At 40.7% G+C, this 20,132-nt stretch overlaps 1 protein-coding gene across 3 annotated transcripts in view; it reads right to left on the bottom strand.

The window, feature by feature from the left end:
• The window catches only part of plppr5b (phospholipid phosphatase related 5b), a 30,814-nt gene extending 19,181 nt beyond the window's left edge, over positions 1-11,633 (bottom strand). For 2 of the 3 annotated variants that reach the window (XM_018753902.2, XM_029254947.1), the window contains exons 1-2: positions 11,174-11,633; positions 1,561-1,693 (exon numbers count right to left, since the gene is read on the bottom strand). In XM_018753902.2, the coding sequence (XP_018609418.2) occupies positions 1,561-1,693; positions 11,174-11,404 (364 nt within the window). In that variant the 5' untranslated portion in view covers positions 11,405-11,633. The remainder of the gene's footprint in view (positions 1-1,560; positions 1,694-11,173) is intronic. The other variant, XM_029254946.1, reaches the window with a different exon arrangement.
• Between the last annotated feature and the right edge of the window lie 8,499 nt (positions 11,634-20,132).

The raw sequence follows: 20,132 nt of genomic DNA, 5'->3' as shown, positions 1-20,132 counted from the left end.
ATCCTTTATTTGGCTGACTCCTTTGTCCAAGACATCTTACAATAACTTTGCAATGGTTAACCTATTTACACAGCAGGGTATTCTTACTGTATCAGTTTAGGGTAAAACCCTTTATCAAGTCTTTGAACCAAGGACCTTTAGATTACAAGATGACAGCCCTTGCTACTAAATTTTACATTCAGAATATACATATCATTTGCTCCCTTACCCTTTCTATGATGTAGCAACTGCTAAGCAACAGTTTTAAATACCAATTTAAATTCCAGTAGCACGGACTCAGCATCTCTTTTCAAATGATTGCTGTAAATAACTGCAGGACTAAGGCATAAACCTTTCTGGTTTGTGTTGAAATGCTGAAATGACATAGTCATCAAAACCACTGCAGTCTCTGGCTCACAGCTGTAAAGGCAAAGGAAGCACTCTGCATTAACTTGGTTTAACTCCAAGAAAAAAGTACTAAGCACTTCATCGGTTACTGACAGAGGCATTAAAACTCCTTAATTATGGAATTAAGTAAAAAAAACCAGTTTCCCCAAAATGGGAATATGAATGAATGACAATGCTCCTAACATGCTAAGCCTTATGACTACTGGATGTTGTTTACCATGCAAGAAAAAATTAAATACTCTGCCATAAGTTGTACAACACTGCAGAGGAATTAATTAAATTAATTGAGTCTCATGTCTGACAATATAAATTCAAGGCAAAAAAATCCAATTACAGGTCATACAAACCCTGTTGTTTTGTAAGAGTATTAGGCAGAAGCCCAAAGCAAATGGTGATGCAGCTGAAGCTTTCAGAGTGCAACAAACTGCCTGTTTTGAGTCTTTTTTTTTTTTCCTGCAGCGTTGCCTTTGAAACCACGGAGCTCGTTTCTCTGCGCCTCTCCAAATCTCCGCGAGGACCGGCGCTGCTGGGGCTCCTCTTACATACTTTTGTTTACAAACAATCAGTTATGATTTAAGAATAAAAAACTTTGGTTAAGCACCATGAGAACATGGACAGAAGCCAGCGCCGCAAAACTCTTAAACACCGCGGGACTGAAGGAGAACACAAAGCCACGTGATCAATCTGTACACGGGTTGTCTATAGTTTAAAACCCTGAAGATCCCAGGCAAGAGTGTTAGAGTTATAAAGTTACGCCGTTATACATCATTCCATGTTTGTCACCTTGTGCAACCCAGGAAGTGTCACTGTATGGTAACACTGTAGGGCTGGAGTCCATGTTACAGTGAGGTGCAAATGAAGATTTTACTAGAGCTGGGAATGGGATTTTCTCTTTCAGGATTAAAGTAATAATCCTCCTCGGAACTGTAACTTTATCTGATCGAAGCACTTAAGCAGGAGAGGGCCTTATACGTCTTCACTTGCCTAAAGCGTCACTTGGCAAGGTCAGGTCATTTTAATATCCCTACTAATCAAGGAGAAGCAATAGCAGTGAGAAGCCTGAGCAATAAAGTCTGCTGTATCATCGCAGATCACTTCATTGTGTAATAGAGCGCAGGAAAATGCTTTCAATGAGGACCAGCAGCAAAAAACGTTCGAGTCATGGCGACCTACCGAGAAATCGGAAAGTTCTTCGCACAAGAGGGTTGAGGTAACAACAGTCTCCGGTTACAATGGTCTTCTCCCGGCTGTCTAAATCTTTAGATGTATATTGAAGCAGGAAGAGGACACACTCCGTAACAATTATCTGAAAGAGAGTTTGGAAAAAGAAAAAGAAAAAGAAAAAAAAAAAAAAACCACACACTGGACCACTTGAAATACATGGGAAGAGACAAGTTTCACAAATCATTTCAAGTTTTCAACAGACCACAGTGTAAATCTACATTCCAAAGTCTAAAGCTCTGAGGCACCTGCCAGGGGAAATGCGATGTTACTCTGAATATTCAGTCAGTTCCTATTGCTAATGTCATTATTGCACCAGAGTAGCAGTGCCGTGCATTCTAGTGAAATGTGCCAAAGTTACCAGAAGTTTGAAATTGAGCTTGAAGAGGTCCAGAGATAGTCCTCCGAGATGGTAGTAACCCTATTATTCATGCTTTCACTCATCCTTTCACAAGCTGACCTCACAATGTCATGATCTCTGCATGTGGTTTGAGACATATTCTGCATCAGTAAGATTTCTCTTGAAGTCTCCCAATATTCAAGCTCCATCCTTCCTTAATCTTCAAAGCACTTCAATGTATTACTTTTGGAACATAATATTTTCTGCATTTGCCTACAACACATACTCCTAGAAATTCTCTGAAAAGCTGAGTTTTTGTATACATTTGGAAAGAGACAGCAAACTATAAAGTCCAGGATTCACAGCAAGCATAAGTATGAAAATTTACAGTGTTTCATGATTTGAGGTCAAATAAGAGCATTTAAACTACAAAGTAGTTCCTTTATAAAAACGAAAAATTTTCACGTAAAAATACACATTCTACATTTTTAAGTAGCATGGTAAGATTTTACAGATGGTCCTTCAACTAATGACTAACTGACCCTTGTTTGGAGAACTGCTGATGAACTGTTCATCTACCCAGCTCTGCTGACATATGGTAGAGTGACAAGTGGGGGGGGCAGCAAAAGAAGAGACTGTGCTAGACGAGGGAGGCACGACTGTCTTATTTACAGCTCTGTTTCCTTCTGTGGTCTTAGTTAAAGCTTTCATGAAGCCCACTGCCGGTGCTGAATTTTCAGCATCTACCGAGATGGTTTTCAGTTCAGTTTTATGCATTTCTCAATCTCACCCTAAGAACTCACCTCTCAAAATACCACAGAAAGGTAAACTCTGTAAAAGACAGCTGGCAGCACAGTGGTTAGAGCTACTGCCTTTGGACCCACACGCTGTAGGTTCAAATCCCACCTCTGACTAGTTGTTCTAGTAAAATTGCCTACCTGTATAAATGGGTAACTGACTGTAGGTAGATTAACATTGTAAGTTGCTTTGGAAAAAAGCATCAGCAAAAAGAACAAATGAAAGTCTAAGATGAGACACCAGTAGCAAGATCCTCTACTTCCAGCTGGCCACTGCTTCATCACCATAATGTGCATCATTTATGACTTATTTCTCGTATCTATTCACTAATTTAACCGTTTCCTTTTGTCCCCATCAATATCACGTACTTGTTGCTTTAGTATATAATGTCTCTTGCAATATGCTTTACATGTGATGGTGTATCATTTCCTTTATGTACAACCTTGTAAATGCACTTAGTGCGATAGAGTAAATTGCAATGTACTGTATTGAACCCGTATGCAATAATACCAAATGAACAGTCATTTCAATACCAAGAAAAGACACTCATATCACACATGTGAACATCACAGATTCATGAACGGCCCCGTTGCGTCTTAATAAACGTCATGTGATGAGAGTGATGTCTTGCTGACAAGGGTAATCATGATAATATGAGCAGCTGAAATGCAGAGCGACCAATTAATGCTGTAGTTAACAGTGTTCAGATACAATCTGACAATTAATCTTATTTACATCTGAGCTGGGCCTGTAAATCATCAATCCACTGTGCTACTGCTTCCGTTAACCAAGGCACAGCTGTAACAAGGGGTGGAGAAGAGCCCTGCAAAAATATTCTAACAAACCCGTTTATAACACCAAATGCTACTGTTAATATTTTTCGGTCCACCTGATACCCAAGAAGCTGCAACACCACTGAAACGAGGTATCTGCTGTGTGAAGTGTGGTACGATACATTTCTGCTAGAATAAAACGTATCTACCGAGGTACCGAGAATGCGAAGATGTTCCCCCGTCGTGAGGGAGCACGTCAATTCATCAGTCCCTGAATTCAGCAGCAAGTCTGAAATATTCACACGAAACAAGCGATAAAAGCGTAATGCCTTTTTCTCCACTGTTCTTAGGGCTTTTGCACAGACAGTCCAAGCGTCCTCGTGTTTCAGCTCTGCGCCAGAGCAAACAGAGCGCACATGATGCTGCAGATGCATAAGGAATATGGCTGAGTAACTTATCTCTGACCCAGTAAGTCCAGGGACAGCCCCAGGCTCAGCTTTGGTACAGCTGTGTTAACCAGCTCAGCGCTCTCCAGGGTTTCACTTCGTTCTTTTCCCCCTTTTTTCCCCCCTCTTAACCTTTGTTCCAGGCTTTCAGAATAATTAAACACGGACATCTGCTCGAAAAATATCACCTCCTTGCAAAACACCAGCTTCGTGCTGTAAAAAGAAATTATAAACATTTTTTTTTTTTTTTTTAAATCAGTGCTCAATGTAAATAAGCTGTTTTAAAAAGAGGTTTTAGCTATGAAAATGGAACAAGTGAATGCCAAGAATTATGAATTACATGAATACATGAATTACTGTTATTATTCACACTGAACGACCTCTGGCTGTGCATGTGTCAGTGCCAGTCAAGTCATATTCCCTTTAGAATGACATGATGCTGCCACCAGGAATTATTTTACATTACCTCTCTAAAGCGGCGAAGCCTTTTTTGAAAGTTGTACTGAAAAAGAAATTGTCCAAAACCATTTTGCTGCTTCTCTTTTAGTAATGAATTTTTAACAGCTTCTTCCATTTGTCAGCAGATGAAAGCTCGTTGCCATCTTACTTTACTGTGCACATTTAAATGACCATCAAAGTCTGCAAAATATGATAACACGATAAATGTATGTAAGTATACAGAACCGTGAGTGGCATTTGTGAGGAAAAATGTTCGCGCGGCAACATAAGATGGATTAAAGTGAAACTGAACGAAACTGAACGCAATCCTGGTATCCACAGTAGCAGACGGCCTTCCTCTTCTCCCACTTTGTCCTCCAGCTCTCTCTCGTCTTCTCAGCTTACTTTGCTTATATGGTAACTTCTTACATAGTAACTTACTCTTACTTCTGGTCCATATCTCACTAGCATGTCCCCGGGAAGAGTTCAGGCTCTTGCAGGATGAGTGCATCAACATGTGGAAGAGCAAGATATGCAGAGCTTTGCATTTAAAACTTTACCGACACGGGGAATTTGAGATAACTGGCACAGGTCCAGATAATCGGAGTCTATTAGCCACAGTACAGAGGGCAGAGTCTGGACAGCAGATATGTCTTTAACATAAAGTGATTTAGATCCAGGCAGTGATGCCTAGTATCGGTTGCAGGAAATAATCATCCCTGAATGGATTTAAATCACCGTATTACTTAGACAGACAAACCAACAAACATGAGCTGTGGAGGAAGAATATAGTGAACAGGCTAACTTGCCTGAATTTAAACCATAGACATGCTGCAACCATCCTGGAAATTTTGTGGGGGGGGGGAAGGGGGAAAAAAAAAAAAAAAAAAATCTTTCCTGCTTCAATATCTCAGGGTATTTCAGCAACCACAGTCTACTAATGTGTACCTAAGTGCCTATAAAACAAGAAACATCCATCTATCCAGTTTCAATAACCGCTTATCCTGAGCAGGGTTGCGGTAATCCAGAGCCTATCCTGGAAGCACTAGGTGCAGGGCTGAGGGGTGGTACACCCTGGACAGAATGCAAGCCCATCACAAGGTACCTGCAGACACACACACAATCACTCACCCATTCACATACATTAAAGGCAATTTGGAACAATCCACCTGAATTGCATGTCTTTGGACTGTGGAAGGAAACGGGAGCACCCCTAGGAAATCCAAGCAGACATGGGAAGAACATGCAAACTCCACATGGACTGAGCAGGGACTGAAAAATACCATTTAAAAAAAAAAAAAAAAAAAAAAAAAAAAAAAAAAAAAAAAAATTAACACTGAATATGTCTAGGTCCTGATGCAAACTTCAGAGTAGATCCTATCTGACATTGTCTTACCATGGTCCATCCTGGTATGCACAAATACTTTCTTTGGCAGTACTCATCAAGGAGATGATATTTAGTGCTATGACAGTTTCTGAATCATTACTGTATGTGAACCATTCCTGCCATTATATTGTGCCTATGTTAATTCTGCTTGTTCCATGGAAACAACGGAAAATCAGCCAAGTTCCATTTCTGAAAAACATGGTCGGGTATTTTGATTGAGCCCAGTGAGCTGTAGCATCTATCATACATTTCTGTTACACTTCGAATGCTTGTTGTAACTAGCATGAAATACATTTAATTAAACTAAGACCAGTCAGCCTCAGTCTTTCGACTGTGCTGCCCAGTCGGACTGTCCTATCTTTAATGTTCCACTGCCTAATGAAAGCAGTCTGGATGAGCCGCAAAGACAACCATGCATTACTCACTGTCATCAAGTCACTGATAATAGCAATCATGCCATCCTAGCTGGCAAATGTCAAATGCCATAAACCCTGATGAGATGCTTTGGAGGGAACAGCAGCACACACACACACACACACACACACACACACACACACACACACACACATCTAGTCCTCACCTTATCCACTGTAGTGTAAGGAATTGGTTACAAACTATATGGTTGACAAACCACAAGAGGTACACCTTTCGTCTGCCGGCTTCACGTTAAGGATGGCCGAACGGCCCACAACGAAAATAGACGCGTGCGCTTATGGGCTATTGTAACGCCCGACTCTTCAGTCACACTAGCTGTTCACTCTAGCCAGCTAACGTATGCCAGACAATGCGATGTATTGGGTCACAGCAAAAAAAAAAAACACAACTCAAGAAATTATATGAAAATTTTAACACAGCCATTTAATTTCAATCTCAATTATAGCTGAGGGATAATGGTTTTTTTTTTGGTTTTCTTTGATCCCTGCAGTTCATTTCTTACTCGCTATCACTAAAAAGTGTTTCAGCATCCATCACACAATTGCATGCACGGCTCTGCTGAGCACCTCGCTGCTGAAATAGTACCGCATTTGCATTCAATCACAAATACAATACAGCCAATGAACTGATTGGTCAGGGATTTCAGTAGAGCTCTACCCAAGGGGTGCTGCGGGGTGACGCCGTGCCAAAAACTTCAAAACTGCACTGACACCACCAAAGAATACTATAACCAAGCCCTGAAAAAAATAAGCCTTTTTGTGAGAGAATTGGTCACTATAATGACTTTATGCATATCAAAAATATATGTTTGATTTATTAAATCTTTATCTCAAATATATATATATTCTTTTAAACATCACTGTACTGGACTGCACCCTGCCTCACACTCCGCACTTCCAGAATAGGCTCCGAACCACTGCAACCCTGCATTGGGCAAGAGGTTACTGACAATGTACGAATGATTCTGAACATACGATACTACATATGCCTGAATTGGTGCACCTCTAGAATGTAATTCATATATCTTCTAAAATCTAAAGTCATGCGCTCATTGAGAACATCTTAACAGTATTCAAAGCAAAACCAAAAACAATTAAACTTCAGAAAACTGGGGGGGAAAAAAAAAAAAAAAAAATCATTATGCACTGTGTAGGTCAAAATAAATGTCAGATAAAACCAAAGTGTCTTCGCTCATTTATGTGAGGCTCTTCAAAAAGATCCCATCCTTTGAGGAGAGGTTTCTCTTTTAAGTAAAAGTACAGTGCACCAATCTGAGATACGCTCTAGGTAATCTTTATCTCAGTTTTTAACTAATGCCTGGTTATACACTAAATCCCATGTTTGAAACCCCAGGAAATGATAAAACAGTCATTATGTGATGTAGAATTTCAGAAACCAGCCTTCTAACAAAGCAGGCTCTTGGTCCCTCGAAGGGGACATGCTGTTGTACCTTTGCTAGGTAACCTGAACGGCAACAGTAGAACGCAAAACATAAACATAAACAATACCTCTGCTTGCAAAAATTAATAATTTATCTGATCAGTTTTTACATCAAGCACCTTACTCCAGTGTGCTGCAGGAGGAGAGTATTCAAACCAGCACCATTCACATTACAAGGAAACCGCTCTGACCACTACACTGCCTCACACACACTTGGAGTCCAGGGGTACAGCTTCCAAGAGCTATAGTGGTCAGTGAAGCTGAAGGCTGTCTCACACACATATACACACACATGCCCGCAGAAGTGAGGCATCAGTGCATGACTCAGTGGCTCAGCCACGGGCTTCACTCTCAGCAGTCCTTTCGTCCCTGGAGCGTGCTGACATCTCAGCATCAGGGAGCTCAAGCGCAGAACAACTTCCCCCCACTGTTGTTGGCAGTCGTGGTGGCAGCGGGGTTCTTACTCACATTCAGCGATGCTCTGGGTATTCGTTGTTTCATTTGTTGGTTGAGGAATCCTGCCCTCATTTCATGAGTCATCCTGACCATAGCTGCAGATATTTCTTCTACCGTTTGCCCCTACAGTGAATGTATTTAAAATGTCGTCTCATACTCCTACTGGCACAGTGTGTTGACTAACTGAGTCCTTAGACTTCCTCTGAAACACTCAATAACGGAACACATCGAAATATTCTGTTAAATCTTGCACACATAAATTGGGCACTAAGACATGCATGAATAATAGTAACAGCTGCATGAACTCCAACCGTGGGCTTTGTCACTAGCTGAGAAAATCAAAGTATCTCCCTTTAAACGGGCACTGACATTCAGCTTCAAACAAGATGTGCACATCAAACCTTTGTTAAGGAAGTCATTAATGTCAGCTTTGCTTTACAAGTATAAATCCAAAGTTTAAAAAGGCCAGTCAACAACTGGCACTCAGCAGAAAAAGTTTAATTATTTTATATTCACTCCCAAATTGAGGGAATTGTCATTCATGTGAAAGCCTGTGGACTCAGTGACTCTTGTACGGGAATTCCTTGATACCCCATTGCAATATCATCTGTGAGACATAGTACCTGGTTTAACATGGTATAGTAAATGGTTGATGTTTCTGAAAGCACACTCACTGAAATCTGAAATATTCTATCAGCATTTTGCAAAGATACATGAAGCTTTTTTCCCCCCCATTACATCACAGGTTTCTATGTGCTTCTGGGTTCCTGTTGGGCAACAGCTGGGAAAAAACTAAAATAGTTCACATTCAGATATGGCTATTTTGAACCACTCTTGAAAAATCAAATAGATACCAACGCTGGCTGTTACTGCCAAGTAAATATATTTCATTGCTGCTGACTTGTTTGATGCATTATATTCATTACCAACAGTTTTCTATTGCACCTATTAATCTCAGTTTAGCTGATGCCTTTGTCCAAAATAAAGTTTGTACTAGAGCATCCGACTGAGAATAATGAACCGATTTATACAGCAGGGTATTTTCACAGCACCTAGTCATGATAAGTACCATGCTTAAGGGTACTACAGCAGGTGGGGGGATTCAGAACAAGCAGCTTCAGCTAAAAAGGGTGCAATCCTAACCGCCTCGCCACCTGCTGCCACGTACCAGTCATTGTATCTGCTCTTGAACATCAGTCCAAAGTACAAGTATCTAGAACATAGCTATGCAAAATGGCAGTAGCACAGTAGCAGCTAAAAAGGACAGAACGTGCTAGTTCCTAAATTCAGAAAGCAAACTCACAAAAAAAAAAAAAAAAAAGTGTGAGTGAATTGAACAATGAAGCTGTACAGAACTCAGCATGGTGAATAAACAAACAAATAACTTAGAGGCACATTTTCACAATACTCACAGGGCCAATGAGAACCACAAATTTAACTGGGCCACATGGGAGATTTTCCAACATGTTGCTTTTTAACACTATTATTTAAGGGCAGCAGGGAGCAATGTTGTCATCAACAATGTCAATCTATGAACTGCTTCCAAAAGAACCATTTGGCTTACGTTGCTATGCTGCGTGCTGTCACAATCACTGAAAACACCTCACCTGGATGCGGAGCTGTGCTATATGGCAAATGGTCATTATCACATATCTACACAGGAACGGTGGTCTTCTAAGGATATATAAACAGAACTATGTTGCAGAGCATCTGCACATTGTCAGCTCACATTCATTTAGCTGACGCTTTTCTCCAAAGCAACTTACAATGTTGAGATTACAATTACTTACCCATTTATACAGCTGGGTAATTTTACTAGAGCAATTTAGGGTAAGTACCTTGCTCAAGGGTACTGCAGCCAGAGGTGAGGCTCAAACCTACGACCTTTGGGTCCAAAGGCAGCAGCTCTAACCACTACACTATGCTGTATCATCACCGATGATGTCATTAACCTGCGGTTGATGGGTTAGGGCAAGGTGTGAGTTAACCACAGACTGCTGCAGCTCAACACTATAAATATATACACATATTATGCTTTGACACTTCATATCCACCCAACTGGCATCAAAAATAGTTGGTGTATTAGTTCTTCGGGTACAGATTTAATACAACCATATCTTATCTATTTCAAATAAAAAAATAAAAATAAAAATAAAAAATCTGAGTAGTGTATTTGGCATAACAAGTTTAACAGGCACATCTGCTGCACAAATGAAATGTAAATTAGGGTGTTTATACATCAACAGCTCCAACACCTTTTTTTTGAACAAATACATTAATAACTGTGAATGCAAATGTAAATTCTCTTCTGGAAAATACAATGCAGCAACATGAAGATCAAAACAGCTACTTAATACACACTCACTTAAAACACACTGGTCACGAAGCAGAGCCTTGCAGACAGTAAGGACCCGATGCAATTCGATGATGTAAACTTCTTACATTAACTCAGCAAGGAAGGAGGAAAAGCGAGAAATTCCCAGCGCGGCGCTACGGAACCAGAAGCAGAACCGCATAACACAACATTTCCAGAATCCTGCGTCTCCAAACCCTTCAATTACCAGTTCTTAGTTATTGCCGGCATTCTTCAAATAATAAACAGGAAAGAGATTTTATTAATAACAACAGTTATTATAATCTGTAGATTTTTTTTTTTTTTTAATAAAAATTAGTCAGCATTGCTGCAAGTTTAAGTTGCCGCGATGAACATGACTCCTGTTTGAATTGATGTTAAGTAAAGATTACCGTTAATTTCTGATTCATTCGGATCGGACACGATCGATGCCGTGGCCGTGGGTGTCTTGCAGTATCGACACTCCACACAGCGCTGCTTACTCACTTACTCACTGATCGATGGACGGTCCCACTCGAACACGCCGGTAACATGTACACTGCTGTACTCTGTGTGTGTGTGTGTGTGTGTGTGTGTGTGTGTGTGTTTGGAGACTCGAGCCCAGCCGCCGTGGTGGAAGGGCTGAGCAGCAGAGTCAGAACAGAAGCGCCAAGCAGCAGAAGCAGCGCCAGCGGCGGGAAAAAAAAAAAAAAAACTCACCACGAGAGTGGGTATTCCGGCCACGAGCGTGTAGAGCAGCGCTGGCGGGACCGCGCTCGACTCCTCGGGTCCCAGGTACGGCTTCGTGTACGAGCTGTCGTAGCAGAAGAAGCCCTGGACGTGCACGTCGAACGTGTCCGTGTACTCGAAGTAATAGGCCAGCATGACCGTCCCCGCCATGATCACCAGCTGGAAGTAAAGCATGGTGGTCACAGGTGAGCGAGAGAACATTTATGAAGCCGGAGCTCGTCGGCGGAGCCTCCCCCGTGCGCGTCCCTACCGCAACCTGGCCATGGCTCCCCCCCGGCACCGCCTCACACGCCCCTCACACACTCCCTCGAAGGACGGGCGCAAGGCGCCGCCCGTCATGGCACGGCAGGCAGCTCGGCGAGGGGCGCGAGTGCGGAGCGCGCGGAAGGAGACGCCTGCCTGTCTGCGTGCGTGCGGAGGACGCGCGCGCGGTCGGTCCTCGCGGCGCGCTCCTCAGCGCGAGCTCCGTCCGCGGCGCGCCTCGGCCGATCGCGTCATCGCCAGCAACCTGTTGGAGGAGCACCGCGCCGCCCCCCCGCCCCCCCCGCCGCCCATCGGCACACTCCGTCCCCACGCGCTCGTCCAGAACTTATTTCCGTGTGTGCCAAAGCGTTTAACCCATCTAAAGAAGCGATGGACACGATCCAAGTAGCCTACTGAGAAGTGTAATGAAATGAACAGACGACCAGTTGGTTAGAACTTCCTCAATGTAGACTGTCCAAGAACTGAAAAGCACCAGCCAGCCACACGTGACGTCAGAAGTGAGAACCAACTCAGGTTCAACTCAGCTGTGCTGGACTCATGCTGCTGACAGAATTCACTTCATAAAACTTCTTCTACAACCAAATATTTGAGACATCCAGACATTTCAAGTTTCACATTAAGCCTCAGCATCATCTAGTCTACAGATTTTTCCTGCTGCTAGTATTAATTGGGCCCTGAGAAGGATTTTACATATGGACGCAACAATCAGCATTTTTACTGCAGTGCCAGCGTTTACAGTCTACAGTCTATATACATCTTAATTACAGTCGGTTATATTATACCTTTATGTTAAATACACAACCTCAACACATATAAGATGCTCATCTCTCTGCTTCTTTTCTAATAAATCTAAGAAATACTAAATTTTTTAGATTATACATACTAAGTTATTTCAGAGAACCGCATGAACGCAAGGTAAATAAAAGTGCTAGACCTGTCAGAATGAAGTGGACTGAAAATAAGTATAACGATAATGTCTTTTATGGACCAGTCTGAGGCTGGGAAAATCACACACACATTGACTGAAACCGCTCGTCCCAAGCGGGGTCCCGGGGAGCCGCAGCCTAACCCGGCAACACAGGGCGCAGGGCTGGAGGGGGAGGGGACACACCCAGGTTGGGACGCCAGTCCATCACAATGCACCCCAAGCGGGACTCGAACCTCAGACCCACCAGAGATCAAGCACAGGATGGGAAAATGCTCTGATCAAAACTGAAAAAACAATTATATTTCAATTTCTGTCTAATCACATTAATTTCATAAAGCAAATATGAGACACATGCCGCCTGAAATCAGCACTAATCGTATCACGCAAATAAGTCTTCAAAGAGAAAGTTGCACTTTATTCAGCTGGCAGCAGATTAAAAGCCTTTTCAAAAGGCATTTGTGAAAAAAAAAAAAAAAAACTATTAATATCTACAGTGTCTCTTGGATGCTGCAGTTTTGTGTATCCAAATACAGATATAAAATAAAATGAAACAGATATAAAACTCTATCGTTGAGGTGTATGATGTTGTCAGCAAGGCGTTCTCTATGGGCTGCTGGATTCGTCCATCCTCACTTGCGTTCTTTGCTGAACTGTGAATTCCACTGCAAAGTAGGTTAAGCTCAGGGTGTTACTGGTGCATTATTCCAGATGTTCAAATGTGTATTACAGGTCAAGGTTTTCAGCCCAGCAGAAGCTCAGCAGGGAGGCCACACGGAGGATCATGATCAGAGTAAATTCCTCGGGCTGCGCCGCTGTGCCGCAGATTCAATCACGCGAAAAGATCTACACGCAGATCCAATTATCGGGTCAGACCTCAGCAGTTTGTTTTTGCAAGAATCTTCTGTGATCCAAACACCCATCTGTCATTTCAACAGTGCAGTGGTTCTTCTTTGTGAATCTGCAGATACACTGATCTGTAATATTTTGACAATGGGGTCTTCAGATTAAGGGCTTTTGCCTTGTTTGATATCTCCTCAATTTTAGCATAAGTAGACAGCAGATTTATAGAATCGCTGAACTGGACTTTTTCTGCTTTCTTTTTTATATGGAAAAACTGGATCTGTTAATTTTTTAGATGTAACTTTTTATTTTCCTTAGCGTTTAAGGGGCAGTATGTGAGCAGATAGGATCATCCTCCTCACCTGTGTGACCAGACAGAAGGCTACCACTTGGCAGAATTTCGATATGACACTTCACTAACTGCTGATTGTGGCTTTCATCAGGTCATTTTCTGTGTTCGCTCCTGGAGCCGGCTTGCCAGTGAAGCAGGAGCCCAGCAGTACAGCACCTTTCTACTGGTATGTGTCATTTAACCCCACTCACCGTCGTTACAAAGCAGGTTTGATTGCGATCGCTCCCCACCTAAGGGCTTAGCCCCTCCTCTGCCAGACTACTTGACATAATATCCATCCATCTGCAGGGTCACTGTGGTCCACAGCCTATCCTGGAGGTACAAGGCATGAGGCAAGGTACAGCCTGGATGGGATACCAGTCTTTCACAATTAAGACAATATGATGGTCTAATGTGTTGCTAAAAGTACAGCCCCTATAAACATCTATCTGCCCTTCTATAAACCAGTGAAACAGAGGGAAATACTGTTCTTTTAAAGTAATCAATAAGTTCTTCCATTATACTGTTTACATTTACATCCACATTTATTTATTTAGAAGACGCTTTTCTCCAAAGCGACTTCCAATGGATATTATGTAGTGTTATCAGCCTACACTTTACTCACCAAGGTGACTTGCACTGCTGGTACTGTACACTACTTCCACCGGGTCACTCATCCATACAGCATACTGTATACTTCTACGACAGACAAATTCTGTTTTCCATTTATGTTTTCATAAAGACTTTAAAATCATCAGTTAAAACTTAGTTTTGGCATTATTAAAAAAAAAAAAACTATTGTTCCTATACTGTACTTGCATTTGTGTGCATATTCTTGTGTGCTACATCCTTTTAATGTGGAGAAAATGTACAGCGAACATTTCTTTACAAACTGATTCAAATTGAGACTTTTAAAAATGATGCTCATTAATTGCAAACTGTGAAGATAAAAGTATTACTACCTATTCCTATTTGAAATTCAGAACAGAAAAATAATTAAAATGCAAAACTGGCTTCAGAGAGAAGCTGCAACACAGTGGAGTAAGGACCGTACACCTTTCAGAGGTAAACTGTTCAATCCATTCACAAGTGAATGCTTTGTTCTTCTTTCATACCACACAAAGTGTCTAAAAGGATAGGCAAAGCCATAGCAAAAGCTAGAATTTCAAAATTTGACTTCATTCAAATTAAATGAAAGGTGGATTCACGATAGGGAAAATACCGTTGTCAGTAATACTTACATGCCACGAATACCCTTACATTCTGTTTCAACCTTCATCCCAATATAAAGAACATTTTAAGAGACAGTCACGTGCAGGTATCAGTGTGTAGATCAGACAAAAGGAAAAGGGCTGGATAGCAATACGGTGGTGTGCTGGCATCCTTTTCCCAGACAACAAAGGCTTTAAGGGGGGCTGTAATATTTTTGGCTGAAGAAAGATGCTGGCGAAGCGAGTGTAGCGTGAGGGCCCTCTGAAGGTTCTGTGACCCCAGCCATTCTAAGATGGAAGCGCGAAGGCATCCTGCAAAGACAGCGATGCCAGCACGCAAGAAGGACTCAGCAATGGGCAGCTGTTACCACATCATTCAAAAGATGGCAGAGCATGTATATATACTTCACCTGCAGAACCAGAACACACACTGCTGACATGCATTTCAGTGTACTGAGCTATTGCAGCAATTAGTAACGGACTTAAAAACGTCCACTTTGCCGTGGGACCAAAATGGTGTGAAAATAAGCGCATTCATGCTAATTTAGGAATTAACTTAAGTTTGAGCCTCTTAATCTCTTCTGAATGCTTTGGTAGGGGCTCCATTCTTTCTCTTTCTTTGTATGGCAGAATACAGTATGGGCTATGGGTTCATTCATTGTGGGGTGAGCCTGATAAGGCATGGAAAAATGTAACCAAGAAATGAGTAAATCTCTCTCTTCGTGAACTGCATTATGTGCAGATTCTCGCAATTGTAAATTAAGAAATGTCATATATAGCATATACTGTAAGAGCAGTGAATTATAGTGACTTTTTAAAAAAAAGGTCATACAGTGTAATAAACTTCAAACTGGCGGCATATTTGTGAGCTGGCATAATGCAGACAGAAAGAGCCTTGAAATGGTTAAAAGGTTGTTTGAATTCAATTGTGCGTTTACATATTTCCCAGCTTCATCAATAACATGTTCATCAGGTAATACATCAAATGAGCCCCATTAAAATAACCACATGGGATGTATTTTTGTGTAGACTTAGAACCACTTTTAATTACCACATTGTTTTTGTCCTTTGATAAGCAATTACTGTAAATGTCTGTCACTTTATCTAAAACATTCTGTTGTATTCTATATATACTGGTACCCTGCCAGGGACATAATAAAATGATTACGCTGCAATTTGCAAAGCAATCTTTGCAAGCCCAAGGCTAGAGACTGACCTAGATCAAGAACGTGACATCAAATAAAATACCAATATAAAACACAATAGTCATGGATATCTCAGTTCTGTGTATAATACCAGACTTTTGAAGGTAACATTATATGAAATTAATTTCTTGACCATGTTAATAAAAGGCCATGTATATTACAAATGTATCCATATTATAAAAGCACAGTATTTTGTGAATTGCTTACGGGTGCCTTGCGATGGACTGGCGTCCCGTCCTGGGTGTGTCCCCTCCCCCTCCGGCCTTACGCCCTGTGTTACCGGGTAGGCTCCGGTTCCCCGCAACCCCGTATGGGACAAGCGGTTCAGAAAATGTGTGTGTGTGTGTGTGTGCTTACAGGCAGACCACTAATGCATCTGATGTCATCTTCACATCTGAATAAATGCTAGTTATTAAAAGGCAAAGCAAAGGAGAGAAACTTCAAAGTACCAGGCTTCAAGCGGCAAAAGCTTATCTTACGTGCCAAGCTTCATAAGAAATTCATGCACTGTCTTCATCATACCCCTGAAGATTTGAAAGGATCCTGTTAGCTTTCTGAATGAAAATATCTGTGGCAGCCTGAAAAACAGTAAAATATAAGGGAGGGGGAGGAAAGGATGCCAGGCTGTCCATTTGGTCACATCTACATCTGGATACAACTATATGTTTTGACATTTCACATGTGCATCTGAAATCATTTGTCATCATAATCACTTAAATGATCCTGAAAATAAACATCTTCCATATGCTGTTCAGAGCAGCAATATTACCACGTCTACTTCACCGGCACCGCTATTTCTTCAGAATCTTTTGTCCATTTTGTCAATTCTTTCTTTCTTTACATGGCACACACAAGCTTTTATAATGACATGAATCGGGATAGCATAACTCCAAAAACTATGAACAACATTAATGCTTACAAAATAAATAAGGTTACATTGTTGCAAAGTAAAAAAGTCTAACATTCTCTTGTTTCCTGGCAATAAGATAATTAGAAAGCAGATCAAGCTTATCAAGGTCTTCCCTGGGGTCATAACTGTTTCAATAAATAATACATTCAAATATGTTGACCAGCTGTCAACGATCTTCTGGTGCTTAGATGAAAGCATCTAATTTCTACAACGTTTGCTTTTAGTAAAATTGTGAAACTGTCTTCCTGTATTTTCAATTTTGGCTGGAATCTATAGACATACAAGCAATACATGTGTAATAATCTGTTAAATGTTGAACTCTGTGGACTGATGACCAACAGTTGATGAAACATTGATCGTTGATACAACAGTTGATGTACTAGAGAGTTATTTACCTTCTTTCAAGTACAATGCAGGGTTTTAGGATTGTACCAGATTCTCTTTTATGGAGGAATCTTAAGCACCTCAGTATTATTCATGAAGCCACTGGAAAGTTTAAGGTGCAAGCAGATGCATTTTCTGCAAGATGAAGCCCGAATACTTGGTGACTGGCAGATGTTTATTGTGGAGCTGAACATCTGCCACATTTCCTTCGTTGTACTTCAGGCGCTGAAATGCATGCACGGAATTTTACGGTAAGCAAAGTTATTGTGAGGAAAGTAAGCTTTTGCCGAGAATTTTCAAGTTGGATAAAAATCATGTTGATCATCTGTACCGTGGCCCTGTTACATCATCGTAGACAAAACAATCAGCCAGATGGAGTCATTTTTTTCATTGAGCACATCCCAAAATTTGAATGCAGGTGCTTACATGTCACTTGCCAAGCGAATTGCTTGATGAGATGATGAAGATGAGACTTTCATGAAAGCATCTGCTCTGAGCACTGAGATTATTTACCATCTACCTTGTTTGGACCTGCAAACTCCACAGAGACTGACTGGGGATCGAACCCAAATCCAGTAGCTCAGTGCAGAAGCTGTCAGAAAATTGAGCCATTCACTGCACCAAAGTGCCGCTCATATATATATCGTACTTCATACAGATTTACTTATTTTTTGTATTTCTTGATTCTAAAAAACATGCATTAGTCACTCAAAATTTGTCTTTTGAGTCTTGTGCTAAAAAAAGTCCAGACTGACTGTGTCACAGTTGTCATAACCTAGCAAAATGAATCTAAAGAGAAATTTAATGCACAGTGCACATGCGTATTGCATTTGAACATTAATTAATCTCTAAATTCTCTTATTAATGTGACTTCATAATTCAGCATGGTTAGTACTAAAACGTACATGCTGGAAAATGTTTCCTGAAAAAGGATATTTCTGATGCAACCTGTTGAAAAAAACAACTGCACACTGAGATCATTTACTATTTACCTTGTTTGAACATGAAATGGGACACCGTAGGGGGAGTCAATATATTTTTTCGAGGCACTGTATGTACTATTATAAGTAGGGGGTTCCTAGAGATTTCAAAGAGTAAACTGAAAGCGCTCCAACAGCAGACAACAAACATGTTCCATGTGATTTATGATTACATTTATTTATTGTAATTGTATTGAATACTGACTGACCTGAGATTAAATACACCTGGCTCACTTTTATGGTTATGTATTCAGAGCAAAGGCACTACTACAAATAGCTTGGGCATAAAGAAAGAGAGGAATTTAAAAAGAATGCACAGACATCCATTAACTCATGGAGCAGTCAGGTCGATAATATGTGTACAAGAGCTCCCACTTATCTTCCCAAACTGATCAGCTGGGAGAGAATGGCCAGTGGTTGGAAACGCCTCTGAAAGGCAAGACAATGGGACAGACATCAAAGAAGCTAAAGATCATCCAGATCCAGAGATCATTTTTCATTAACACACCTTAAGAACCGCTTCAGCTCTTTATATGATTTACAGTGAATGCAGAAAACTTTTTATCCACAGCTGAAGCCCATCTGCATGTTAACCTGGACATCCTATCATCCTCTGTCAAAGTTCCCGAAGGAAAATTATTCCAACCCTTTTATTGGATTTTAGAAGAGAAAAATGGGAAGATGGAACGTTTCAGTGTCGTAACTTTCAAAAATTACGTTATACTTAATGTTCAGGCTATTCCTGTTTGTACTGGCTGATTATTTTAAAAAAGTATTTAGAACACATACTAAAACAAACCCCTATACCAAGACTTTTTAAAAATGCAACTTTGTTATTTGCAGGTATCTTTAACAGTATATATTTACATTTCTTCATTTAGGTGAAACTCTTCTCCGAAAAACTTACACTCACGAATTTATACAGCTGGGTAGTTTTACTGGAGCAATTGAGGATAAGTAACTTGCTCAAGGGTAATATAGCAGGAGTTGGGATATGAACCTGGAACCTTTGGGTCTAAAGTGAGCAGGTATAACTAGTACACTACCAGCTGCCCTATGCTATTTGTTTACTTATTGACACACACCTTCAGTTGATCTTCTTTAGCATTAGTTAAGATTCCAGAAAGCATTTCATTTCCCTTGACAACCCCACTTGTATATTAAGGCTGCTCCCTTCATCATTTGGAGTAGAAACCAATTTGCATATTGCTCTTGGTCTGCTCTTCAAGAATGCCCCCTACAGATGCTTAAAGGTCTGCATTAAAGGAAACCCGTAATTACTACATATGGTTTTAAATTGTCTTGAACGCTTCCAAATGAAAAGGAAAAGACAGAGGGTGCCTCTTTTCAAATAAAGTCAAATCGCTCAGATCACATATTGGTGTCTTTGTTCCTCCATGCATCGTACCCACTTGCACAAAACTGTTAAACGACAGTCTACGAAAAACAGTTTACTTTTTAAATTAACTACTGGGTTTGAAATTGTCTTAAGAAACTGAGATAGATGCTGTAAGTGTAAGTACCCAACTGCATCATTGAACTTATTATAAAATGAATGATCCTTTGCATTTGTTCTTTGCCACTTTGGGTTTTTTTTCCATGTGTAGAGGAATGGATGCTTTTTTAAAGAGGGCCAGTTAATCTTGGATAGACTTAATTACTTTCAGATTAACATCTTTAAAATATGATTTTCCTGTGAAATTATGTAAGGGAAAATTTTTTTATAGCTTTTATATTATTGAATACATCAAGAGAGTTCAAAAGCATCTCATGTGAGAATACTGTACCACTGTATGTTTTTTAAATACATTGGTTAAAATAAACGGAATAGGCAATTTGTTTTAATTGTCGCATTGAAAAATTCTAATTGAACACC

Source organism: Scleropages formosus, chromosome 9 (genome assembly GCF_900964775.1).
Source record: "Scleropages formosus chromosome 9, fSclFor1.1, whole genome shotgun sequence".
In the NCBI taxonomy this organism is placed as follows: Eukaryota; Metazoa; Chordata; class Actinopteri; order Osteoglossiformes; family Osteoglossidae; genus Scleropages; species Scleropages formosus.
Note: the sequence above shows the minus strand (reverse complement) of the source record. Positions and strands in the feature narration are given on the sequence as shown.